The following is a 12931-nucleotide window of genomic DNA, read 5'->3' as shown; positions in this document are numbered from 1 at the left end:
GGAAAAGATTGCATTTAAAGTGGGCCTTAAAGGGTGGATAAGATTAACACACGTGGAGAAGGATATGTGTCTCCATAAGCCAAGGCCCTTTGGGAAAGCAGCACTGTTCTGGAGTTGTGCTGCTCACCTGGGAAGAAAGGGAAGACGGGGAACTTGTGTGGCTAGAACTCTCCCAGTGTCATCTTATTCCACCTGAGGAACAACCCTGCCAGGTATGCATGCCATGCCCATTTCTTGGGGCTGAGGGCATTAAGGAACTGCTCCATTGGTGGCAGCTGAGTAATAGAGTGAACTTCACCCCTCGGCCACTCTTCTAGGGCTTCTCCATCTGCCACGCTGGAAGAAAGATGGGCTCTGGTCGCAGAGGGTCTCAAATGGCTCAATGTGCACATTTAGTTTCCTGGGGACAAGTAAAGCAAAGGAGACCTGGCGAGTCCAGGAATGTCCTCAAAGCCAAAAAGCCTAAGCCAGATCTCCCAGTTCTCATCCCAGCACTCTTTCCACTTACTAAGCTACATTTTCTGGAGAGAAGTCAAAGTTGGAATTTCTCCCCCTGGGAAATTTGGGGGGAATTTCACTCAAGCTTCAGGTTTCCCTGATTTGGGCTTCTGTGAGGAGAAAGGAGTGTTTCTGGACAGTATACTTTCCTGAGGTGACATGAAACAGACTGTTAGCAAATCCAGTCAATACATATTTTTTAAAACAGTCAATATTGCCCAGCTTGTTTTTCATCTGCTAAATTAAATTTTTTAATTTTTAAAATTGACACATAAAAATTGTACATATTTGTAGGGCACAATGTGGTGTTTCAATACATGTATGAGCCAGTTTTCTTCTTAGTTTGTCTTGAGATGTCATTGCTGAGCTGCGCTGAACAGATTGGCCAGCGGGAAACTGGGACCTCCTTCCAAGCCCCAGTTGGAGCTCAGCTTCCTAGTGGTCTAGGCCTCTGGGCAAAGGCGCGCTGATCAGAGCAGGGGAGCTGCTATCAGCAAGCTGACACAGCACCGTGTTCATGGCAGGGACTCAGTAAATGGGAGTTGCCTGAATTTCCAGTCAGTTTTGCCAAGAACAGAACCTAGAAACAGACTTTGGATGTGTTCCTAACCCATGTTTTTTTGTGGAATATTTTAGCAGGTTAAAAGGGAAATTTAAAGGAAATTCTTCCCAACTCTGACTATGCCTGAAACAACAATAATAATAAGCTACAGAACTTAGCGTACATCAGACATAATTCTGAGTACTCTAAGTGGTGGAGACCGTTTCCCCCATTACAGATGAGGGAAGTGAAAACAAAATGACCAACTGCATGAAGCTGGGAAATGATTAGTGTGGACTGGGTTCAATCCCAGGCCACCTGCTGCAGCTTCTTCGGGTTGATAGTCTTGCTTATAGAACAGCTCACCCGTCTTTCAGATGAAATCGTAAGCCTCCGAAGGCTTCGTTGCCTAAATCGAGGCCTTCTCCACAGAGGGAGTAGCAGGAACTCCTGCTGCTGAGCGCTCTAATGGGTAGGGAAGTGACCCACCGTCTCTGGAATGAAAGGGGAGCTGACTGTCAGTATGCTTCAGCTCCCTAGCAGGGCCACACGGCTTAGTTCCTACATTGGACTGTGATTGTTTTTAAAAACGTGTTCCATTTTGCTTAGGATGGTAAATGCTCCCCACAGTGAGGTCACAACTTTAAAGGCTGTCATTGTGGAATAGAGTCTGTGGGTAGATGTGTGTTTAGGGGTATGGGAGGAACAATCCTAAATTCCTCTTATGTATGTCTTAAATTAGGTTTTACTTTTGGTTTTTTTATACCAGAGATTGAACCCAGGGGCACTTAACCATTGAGCCACATCCCCAGCCCTTTTTAACATTTTATTGGAGACAGGGTCTTGCTAAGTTGCTTAAGGCCTTGCTAAGTTTCTGAGGCTGTCATTGAACTTGCAATCCCCCTACCTCAGCCTGGAATTACAGGCATACTCCACTGCACCTGGCCTAGGTTTTACTTTCTAAAACTTTTCTGCCTTGTATTTAAAATCTAGCTAGAAGATTAAAATTTGACTATCTCCATATGGACTAGTTTACATATTCTCCCTTTTGAAGTTGATGCGTTACAACTTTGACTAAAATGACTTTCAAGAGAGTCAGATTTTTGAAGGCCAAATTCAAACACCTGCCTTACTTAAAATCAAATAGGACCAGCTTGTTAGGGGTCTTTTCTGTACCCATACAGACAACTCGCCATACCACTAAACCCATTCTACTCCCAGGTTAGTTTTCTTCCAGTTTTGATCCACATAGAGAATTCCTTGTGGTCTTGAGTTAGAAATGAAAAAAAAAAAAAAAATTATAACTCTGTTTGAAACTAATATAACCTCACACAGCTGATATACACTAAGGATAGTTTTTCTTCCCATAATATCAAATGAAAAGAACTAGGCTAGGACTGGAAGTGTAGATCAGTGGTAAGATATGTGCTTAGTTTGCATGAGGTCTTGGGGTTGATCCCCAGCACTGCAAAACAGAACAAAGATGTAGGCTGGTGGAATTTCACTAACCATGGGAGTTTTCTGGTGCCGTATTAGATGTGATGCAGGTAACTTTGCCAAAAGTTTGTGTTTCATTTGTCCTATTTCTCCCCACAGTTGCCTTCTGCTCTCCCTAATTTTTTATTTAAAGAGAAAAAGACTTGTAGGAAGTGGTGACATCTTTCTGGATCAAAGATTCCTTCAAGAATTGATGAATAACTTTAAATTCTCTCCCTCAGAAAACCCTGTACTACAACACACTGGCAGTCAGAGTAGGTTAGGTTTTGCTGTGGGAACAAACATGTCCAAAATTCTAGTGACCTAAAATAATAGATGTGTTTGTCATTCACACTACACATCTGTTGAAGGTTGGATGACATCTTTGTTCCCACTTCAGCATCCCCTGGGACCCAGACTGACTGACCCTGAAGTGACCATCTGGAATGCTGCCAATTGCCACAGCATAGGAAACTAGACTAGTGGAGGGTCCTACATATGTAAGAATTGTTCTGGTCTCTCAATGACAAGTCACTTCTAATCTCAATGCAGTATTTAGAACTAGTCCCAAAGTCTCAGCCAATCAAAAAGGGGCCAGGAAGTTAAAGCCTACTTAATGCCCAGAATAGGTAAAACAAGGAATATTTGACAAACACGAAAACCAGTGTGTGGGTTAAAAACAAGTTTTAAAGTTGGTTTTCATTGTACATGCCTGTAATCCCAGCTGAATCCCAGACTGAAGCAGGAGGATGGCAAGTTTGAAGTCAGTCTGGGCATAGCTCAGTGGTAGAGCACTTGTTTAGCCTGCAGGAGGCCCCCCAGCACTGCAAAAAAAAAAAAAAAAAAGTTATGAAAACTGAGAAATAATGTCTTAGAGCGTGTGTATTGCAGTATAAAACTTAGAAGTTGGTTCACCTTTAGGTAAGGAACTACTGAAAAAATGACTTTGTGGGGTAAAAAATAGATACTGATTAGCTTATGGGAGAAACCACTTTATTTTCATTCATTCATTTATTGTTTTAGACCAGGTCTCACTATGTTGCCCAGATTGCCCTGACTGGTCTCAAACTCTTGAACTCAAGTGATACTTCTCTCTCAGCCATCCCAAAAGTAGCTGGGACTACAGGCACACACCACCACACCTGACTAGAATGTAATTATTTTTTCCCCCAGTACTGTGGCTTGAACACAGGAGCACCCTACCACTGTGCTCAGTCCCCAGCACTTTTCAGTTTTTATTTTCACTAAGTTGCAAGACTGGCCTCAAACTGAGATCCTACTACCTTAGCCTCCGAAGCTAGTATTATGTGTGTTTACCATCATGCCAACCCTAGAGTGGCTGTATAGTCCTAACTATTTGGGAGACCGAGGTGGGAGATCATTTGACTTCATGACTTTGAGACCAGCCTGGGCAACATGCTGAGACCCCCATCTGAAAAGAAAAAAAATTTACAAAGTAACCCAGAAGTGTAGGGATTGTGAGGTGATGTAGGTAATATACAACAGCAGTTAGTCCTACTTTTTTAAAGCAAAAATTGGTTCATTATATGATTGAATTAAAATAACATCTATAACAATAAAAAAAGATAAATGGAGACTTGGCATATAAGAATATTTGTGTACATCATATTTTAATTTAAATCTATGATCATTCTGTATCTAGGACTTCATTGGTCTTATTAAAACAGTAAGTCTCCTTACACAGTGACACATACCTATAATCCTAGCAACTTGGGAGGCTGAGGCAGGAGGATCACAAGTTCGAGACCAGCCTCAGCAATTTAGCAAGGCCCTAAGCAAGATAGCATGATCCTGTCTCAAAAATAAAAAGGGCTAGTGATGTAGCCCAGTGGTAAAGTACCACTGAGTTCAATCCCTAGTTACGAAAATAATAACCACCACCACTCAGTTAATCCCAAATTTTCAATTGTGTGAATGTTTCAACAAAATTGACACAGGTGCATTAAAATAGGTTGGAAATCATAATCCAAAATTTATAAATATTACTATATAATTATATGTACTATATTTAAGTGTTTATATGTGTCCCACATTTGAAATGGTGGGACAAAATGCCTTAAATCAATGAGAATCAAGTTGTGATCATACTTTATATTGTTTTATAATCTGTATTTTTAATTTAATATCAAACTTTTTATATGTCAAAAATAATATTCTACACATCATTTAAAAATTATTCCTATTATTTCATTGTATTACCTCATTACCAGAGGAACTGAAAGACCTATCTAAAATAACTTATTACATTTAAAAATAAATTAAAATCCAGTTGGGTATGGATGGCACTTGCCTATAATCCCAGAAGATTAGGAGGCTGAGGCAGGAAGATCACAAGTTCAAAGCTAGCCTCATCACTCAGCCATAAGCAATTTAGTGGGACCCTTCTAAAAATACAAAACAAAAAAGGTTTGGGGATATAGCTTAATGGTAAAGTGCCTCTGGGTTAATCTCTAGAACCAAATAATAATAATAAAAGCCAGTAAAAATAAAACTAGAGATAATTTTAAAATCTAATTTATTCCTGGTTTCATAGTTTGGAGTTTGTGGAGACAGCATAGTGAGAAAGTGGGGCTGTGGGCCTTCTCCTGTTCCTCCTCCCCTCCCTGGAGTAGGAGGAAGGGAGGTCTGCTGATGGCCCTTAGTCTAGTGCAGCCACAGACTGAAGGGAAGGTGGTCCATGCTGGCAGTGGGAGATGGAATTGTACTGGATTAGAGGGAGAGTGCAGGAAATCATTTACACTCTCTAGGGAAGAGATTGACTTGAGGCAATTAGAATTTTCCACTTCCAACTTCAGGGATTCTGCATTACAGAGACTTACACCATAGAGAAAAAGCCCTGGTCTTTTCCACGATGTTGAGAGAACCCGAAGAATTTCTTTATCAGGAGTCCCTCCAAAGCCCCTTGCAATTGCTAATCTGAGTTGGGTTGGGGAGGGGAGAGGGGCACCAAGAAAGCAATGTGTTTTCTCTAAGATCCCTTAAAAGAGGAAAAGGACACTGTCCTAAAAGATGAACATTTTTAGTGCCTGCAAAACCTAAAACATGGGACTAATCAGTGGTTCTAGAGAGACACCCTGGCACTCCTCCCTTCCCCCAGGGTCCCCAAGGCACCCTGGAGTGAGAGACCTCCTGTGCTATCAGCATTTTCACATCGCTTCTCTGTGCATCTTTTGCTCTGGTACAAACTTGGTTTTTCTTTTTCTTCTTCTTCTTCTTTTTTTTTTTTTGGTACTGGGGGTTGAACCCAAGGTTGTTCTACAGCCATGTTACTTCCCCAGCTCTTTTTATTTTAAATTTTGAGACAGGGTCTCACTAACTTGCCCAGTCTAGGCTCAAACTTGTGATCCTCCTGCCTCAGCCTCCCAAATAACTGGGATTACAAGTGTGTGCCTCCACACGTGGTTTGGCAGAAACATTTATGAACATAGCTTAAACATAAAGTAATGGGATGAGGTCTAACAGTGCCAGCTTCAACCATGTGGGCATTGTCCAGGGACCTCCTTGTTTGAGAGTTGCCCCCTCTGGCTGGTACTCACCATGCGTACTTGCCTCTCTGTCTCACCCTTCCAACTCCCCAGGGTTCTGGCTAGTGTGGACCATCATCATCATCCTGAGCTGCTGCTGTGTCTGCCACCACCGCCGAGCCAAGCACCGCCTTCAGGCCCAGCAGCGGCAACATGAAATCAACCTGATTGCCTACCGGGAAGCCCACAATTACTCAGCGCTGCCATTTTATTTCAGTATGTATCCAAAACTGTCATTCCCAACCCTCAGAAGCTCAGGAGCACAGAGTCAGGGCATCTGTGGGCACAAGGGGATTTGCCCCCATTTACCCTACATAGAATCTTGCAAATACAGGAACAGGGGTCTCCTTCAGCACAGAGGAGCAGGTATTCTGGCTGTGGGTCCCTAAAGCCTCAGGTCTGTTCTAGAGCTCACAGTGCCTGGGTTCTTGCCAGAAAAAAATAAAATAAAAATTTAAAGCAAATAGTCAGATGGAATATAATGTGAGTGAATTGGAATTTGGTGTTCATTGGCCTGAATTCCTCCCATTTTGCTTGCTGCTATGTGATGTGCCTCATAGAGGGGATGCCCATCAAAGGGGCAGATATTGGTGTTGGGGGGCGCTGGGACTTCCTGAGAACCAAGAAACTTGGTGAATCCCTGCCTGAACTTCCCTGAGGTTCTTTACGTGTGACCTCTCAAATGGTCCATGGAGGCCCAGTTGGGCAGCTTGTCCCAAGCCGTTGTGAAGTGCATTCTACAAAATAAAAGAGTCAGAACTGTTTGTTTTCCACATCTAGAAGAGTTAATTGCTTAGCATAGTGCCTGGCATATGTAAGTGCTCAATAAATGCTAGCAAGTACTATTATGTCATCTGTGCCTTAAGATGTTCAGCACATTCAAAAGGTAACTTACCTGGCATGTTTTCAATGAGCCTTGGATGACACAGGCCCCTTGTCCTTTGCTGGTAACCACTGTTCTTGCTTTGAGTCAAGATTCAGCTTAGTTTATCTTTCCAGCCACACTAGAGTAAGATAGACAACAGATTTCTAACTTCCCAGAGAAAAGCCCTGTATATACTATACCTAGAAGAATGGAAAAAGAAATAAGTGGTCAGGATCTTAAATTAGGATCCCTGACCCTGAGGCCTGAGGATAGATGGAGGATACAGTCTGAGCAAAGAATATGAGACTGTGTGCCCATGGTCCTTTCCAGGCAGAAATTGGTTCTTAGTCATCTACCACATTTGCCTAACCTTTTGCCTTAATTCCAGGTAGGCAGGAAGTCCTTGCTTACGAAGCAGCTCTAGGGACTCTTAGATGCCAAGAAGCTGGAGTAGGTCAACCCAAATTGTCCCTCTTTCACTGCACATTTGCTCACAGCTCTCTTCCCCTGCCCACGACGAAGAGCCAAAGCTACTGCTTAGTGGCTCTGCTAGAGGGGTGGTAAGGGACAATGCATATGTTTGGTATGAGTTTTGCCATCTGTCCTATGACAGTGGCCAGTGCAGTAATTTTTCCTCCCTACCTCCCCATTTTTAGGGTTTTTGCCAAACTATTTACTACCTCCTTATGAGGAAGTGGTGAACCGACCTCCAACTCCTCCCCCGCCGTACAGTGCCTTCCAGCTACAGCAGCAGCAGCAGCTGCCTCCTCAGTGTGGCCCTGCAGGTGGCAGCCCTCCGGGTGCTGATCCTACCAGGGGCTCCCAGGGGGCACAGAGCAGCCCCTTGTCTGTGCCCAGCAGAAGCAGCACAAGACCCCCAAGCATCGCTGATCCTGAGCCCTCTGACGTGCCAGCTGACCGAGCAGCCACCAAAGCCCCAGGAATGGAGCCCAGTGGCTCAGTGGCCGGCCTGGGGGAGCTAGACCCAGCGGCCTTCCTGGACAAGGATTCAGAATGTAAGGAGGAGCTACTGAAAGATTCCAGCTCTGAGCATGGCAGTGTGCTCCCCGATAGCAAAGACAAGACACCTGGCAGACATCGCCGCTTCACAGGTGACTCAGGCATTGAGGTGTGTGTGTGCAACCGGGGCCATCATGACGATGACCTCAAAGAGTTCACCACACTCATTGATGATGCTCTGGATGGGCCCCTGGACTTCTGTGACAGCTGCCACGTGAGGCCTCCTGGTGATGAGGAGGAAGGGCTCTGCCAGCCCTCTGAGGAGCAGGCTCGAGAGCCTGGACATTCCCACCTGCCTCGGCCGCCCGCGTGCCTGCTGCTCAACACCATCAATGAGCAGGACTCGCCAAACTCCCAGAGCAGCAGCTCCCCCAGCTAGAGTAGGCCCTGCCTGTGCCCAGAAACTTGGCAAAGCAACCAGGGTAAGGGAGACTCACGAGAGAAGCATTAAGTGACTTTCAGAGGAAGTGGTACAGCCACTTTTTTTTCCCCTTCTCCTCTCCTGCTTTTTCCTACATCTCCAAGTACAGTTTGGGGTGTGGGTGCCTCTCCCTCACAAAAGCACAGTATTGTGGAGGGCTGAGAAGTTGGTTCCATGACTCATTCCTCATCCCCACCTCATCCCCTTCTTCCCCCCTTTCAAGTCATATCTCACCTACCTGCTTTGGTCAGAGAGATGTGTTTTAAAGCCCCCAAAGAAGGGGACTGGGACTGTGTCCTGTGATGATTCTTGGTGATGTAGTGGATTTATGCTCTGGTTTTAGTTTAAGAGAATTTTGTTGTGTCTCAGTTCAGCAGAAGCAACCCTTCTTAGCCCTGGTTGAAGAAGGAAGCCACAGAGGCCTAGGGTTTGTCAGCTGTGGCTGCCAGTGTCTGCACAGCCAGAGTTGAGCTGATTCTGTGGGAGGATGAGAGCTGGTAGACAGGTTGGTAGGAGGCTTGTTGATCTCTCAAATTCCAGGTGACAAGAAAATGTACCACTGTGCATCCTGGAGGGGCCCCTTCCTTCCCAGCAGGCTCAGGTGTGGAAGAGTAGACTGCCTTTTCTTTCTTTTTTTTTTTTTAACAAACAACAAAAGCCAGCTAGAAACAAGAAATTTACCAGTGGGCTTGCAAGAATTCTCTTCTGGACAAGGGAAGTTTGTGCTTTCCCAGGTTGGCCTACCACGAACGTGGCTGCAGTTGAGCCAGAGGGAGATGTTTGTGTGTGGGCTTGGAGTGGGTTAGCTCTGAGCAGTAGGCCCTAAATCTGGGAGTGGAGAGAAGTGCAGCTTCCTGCATCTCTGCCCTTTGGTCTGTGCCCACAGGTGACCAGTGTCCTTGTCCATCCCTAGCACATGGTCTGCAGGACTTTGTATCTCCTTGTACTCTTATGAACAGAGGGTCTGAGGAAGCTGTGGGTCCTGGGAAAGGCAGCCCCGTAGTCTGGTTCTCACACAGTATTTTTTCTTTGATTCTGAATAAGTCTCTTGTTGTTGTGTGTTTGATTGTTTGTTTTAAACTGACCACTTGGAAGAAATCCCTTGGTTATCTGTGGTTCTCATGCTCTGTCCCTGTCCCTAGCCCACTGGGGTCGGGTGACTCACTTTTCTGTAACTTATGTAAGGAGTTTTGGTGGCCCAGGTGGGAGGGTGGAGGCAGCCTCCAGAAGGACCACAGGATCCTTATTACTGTCGTCTGGTTTTGGACAACCAGTTGAGCTTTGATAGGAAAACTCTGAAAGGAGAAAGCAATCAGCTGAAACTAACATTCCCATCCATCCCTGTTCATATGAAAAGTTTGGTTCTTCTCCCACTTTTGAATGATGATATTCAGGCTAGGCATTGATGTTATAGTAAAAAAGGAAAAAAAAAAATATATATATATATATATATATATAAACAGACAAATCCAAGGCTGTGAGGTGAATGAGTGTCTGTTTGGATTACACAGAACCAAAATTCATGTCGAACAAAGTGAAGTCTGTAGACGATGACTTTGAATGATCTGTAGTGTGTGTGTGTGTGTGTGTGTGTGTCGTGTGTGAGCCCCACACCCCGTGTTCCTGTGAAGATACTTTGAATGGCAGCCAACCTGCTCACGTTAACCACACGTCTGAAGCAAATATGGCCCTCTCAAGGTAATTTATTTTATGCATTTACTGTTTACTGAACAAACGTCTGACTGTGTACTCGAGTGTATTTGGCAGCATTGTCGACGGCGCCCCCCTGTGTTTGCCTGAGATACTGCGCTCAAGGTAGAGGTTCCACTCTGCTCATCACTGCAATTTGCACATTGCTCCGTGGACGCTCAGAGGCCTGTGTTCTGTCCCTGTTAATGGAAGCGTGCTCTGAACCTGTCTGCCTCCCTCCGCTACTCATTGCCTTCGATCTCAGCCCCCAGAAGGTGTCCACAACCACTTGGGACAGAAGGCAAAAGTGGAATTCAGACAGAAGCTTGATTGGCTCTTCAGTGACAAGCTTGGTCTTGCTGTGGCCCAGACATCAGCCTGCTCAGAATTGCCAGGAGGCTTTGGCAGACTCATGGTGCCACAGCACAATCCTTCCTTTGCTGAGTTCAGTGGACACAGGCGGACTGGCGTGTGGCCAGAGGGGTGCCACAGCACAGCAGTCCTCAGATGCCTACCTTCCACCTTCCTTTCGAAATCACAGACAACTCACTGAAGTGTCTCCAAGGAGAACAAGTTTTACCAAAAGGAATCCTTCTTCATTTAACTGATCAAATGGATGAATCTGACCCTCTAAGTTTCTTTCCCCAGCGGGGAGCTGGTCTGAGTGTTGACTGTTGGCTTCACTGAAGCATCTTACCCTGAAGGCCTGAGAAGAAGCACAGTGGCCAAGCTGGGCTTACCTAGTAAGCCGCAGTTGGCCACGGCTGCTGGAGGCTTCCTGCTCAGAGAAGGAGACAGGGAACTGAAGGAATAGTCGGGGGTCAGAGAGACTAGGTTGACGGGGGTCAGAGAGACTAGGTTGAGTCTGGTTTTCCAGATGAATGAGAAGGAAAGGATTGGTGGAGGGTTTGGTGCTACAGTCGGAAGATTTGCAAATGCTAACACATTCCTGTGTGAGGCACATCACCATTTGTCAGTTATTGTGAATATGTGTATTTTAAGCAATAAGATTCAGCTGGTCAGATTTTTCTGGGCAGTCTCAGTGACGCATTTCCTGTGCTGTGATTGTTCTGAAGACAGAGTGGCTCTAACCACTGTGAGAAGCCCAAATAAAAATTCATCCCAAAAGTTTTTCTGTGCTTTTTTCTTGCACCACTTTGTTCCTTTTTCCTCTTCCTCAGTCAGGGAGTCATACCTTAAGATCTCAAACACAAGCACTTTTTCCTTCACACAGGGACTGAGCAGTGTCACGTAGCAGTTGAGAACAGGATCCTGGGCCAAACTGAAACCACAAGGCCAAGGGCAGGCTGGAAGCTGCTGCTGAGTCCACATTTTATCCTCAGCGGTTTTCCCCCAAACTCTGTTTCTCCTTTTGATGTCTGGAATACTTTGTGAAGCCCCACAGATAGGTTAAAATTAGACCCCAAAAAGCAGGAATAAGTTTTGTTAGATACCCCGTAACTAAAGATGACATTTAAAAGGCAGCAAGCATTCCAAGGTCTCTTTTACTGATGGACAGAAAGAAATGTGGGTGGGTGCTCAGTCTTGGAATTTTAATGTACAAAATATTAGAGCTGGGCACAGTGGTACATACCTATAATCCCAATGACTTGGGAGGCTGAGATAGGAGGATTGTAACTTTGAGGCCAACCTCAGCAACTTAATAAGACGCTAAGCAACTTAATGAGACCCTGCATGAAAATCAAAAGAGCTGCAGATGTAGATCAGTGGTAAAGTGGCCCTGGGTTCAATCCCTAGTACCGAAAAAGTATGTGTTTGTGTATATGTGTATGTATTAGCCACTTTGTGCCCAGCATTGTGCTGAAAGCTAAGGAAATACAAATATATAAGACATGCCTCCTGCCCCTTAGAACTTCAATTACAGTTAGGAAGACAAATAGATCCATGTGAGATAGAAGCCACAGAAAGTAGGCTGAGGTGGAGAGAGTGGTGCATATTCCAAGATGCCAGCAGCAGTCAGAGATGGTCTGAGGTCTTGAATGCCAAGCAGGGAGCCTCAGAACTGAGCTTTAGGCAGCTGGGGAGCCCCAGTGTGCCAGCATTTGTCATTGTGTGCCAGTGTTTCCCTAAGGCAGACTTCCTTTGTTCATTTTAGCCTTTGCTTATTAAGATCCCTCTTAGCTGGGTGCAACTGTGCATGCCCCTAATCCCGGTGGCTCAGGAGGCCAAGGCAGGAAGATCACAAGGTTGAAGTTAGCTGCAGCAACTTAACTGGCTCAAAATTTTTTAAAACTGTAAAGAATCAGGGAAGTGGCTCAGTGATAGAGTGCCCCTGGGTTCTGCCACCAGTACATGTGTATCATTCCTGCCTTTTAAAAGGTAACACCTGCATGGTCCCAAACCAAATGGCACTTTTATGGGCTGGTCACAAGAGGCTGTGATGAGCCCCGAGGTCACTGGTTTCCTCGTTTCTCTAATGAGATCTGACAGCTGGTTGTCTCGGTCCCAAATGACCATGTTCAGCACAAGACAGTAGTTATGACAAACAAGAATTTCAAGAAACTCCCCATTCTCCAACTTCCTATTTTCAGCTAGTGAACAAAAACCAGGGCTTGACTCAGGAGGAGGGGGAAGTGGGCGTGGCTGACCGTTGGCTGGCTCCTTCTGAACCTGTTGTGAAGGGTTGTGGGTCTTGGGAGGTATTCAGTTTCAGGTTCCAGCCTGGGGGCAAGTGACTGGCCTTATTGAAGAGGTAAAGCCTTTATGGAGCACTTACCAGGTGCCAGGAATTGGGAATGCTGACACCTTAGGCCTGCCTCTTCAGAAGTAGTAGTGACCCAGAGAGGAAGAAAGGCACATCAGCAGTGTTAGAGCCACAGGCAGTGGCCCAAAGCATGTGTGCACAGAATGCTGTG

At 45.3% G+C, this 12931-nt stretch overlaps 1 protein-coding gene across 2 annotated transcripts in view; it reads left to right on the top strand.

Moving 5' to 3' along the window:
* The window catches only part of Wbp1l (WW domain binding protein 1 like), a 58721-nt gene extending 47535 nt beyond the window's left edge, over positions 1 to 11186 (top strand). For both annotated transcript variants that reach the window (XM_027929939.2, XM_071610950.1), the window contains exons 3-4: positions 6115 to 6276; positions 7582 to 11186. In XM_027929939.2, the coding sequence (XP_027785740.1) occupies positions 6115 to 6276; positions 7582 to 8324 (905 nt within the window). In that variant the 3' untranslated portion in view covers positions 8325 to 11186. The remainder of the gene's footprint in view (positions 1 to 6114; positions 6277 to 7581) is intronic.
* Positions 11187 to 12931: the final 1745 nt, after the last annotated feature.

This window comes from Marmota flaviventris, chromosome 4 (genome assembly GCF_047511675.1).
Source record: "Marmota flaviventris isolate mMarFla1 chromosome 4, mMarFla1.hap1, whole genome shotgun sequence".
Classification (NCBI taxonomy): Eukaryota; Metazoa; Chordata; class Mammalia; order Rodentia; family Sciuridae; genus Marmota; species Marmota flaviventris.
This window is presented reverse-complemented; position numbering and strand designations above follow the sequence as displayed.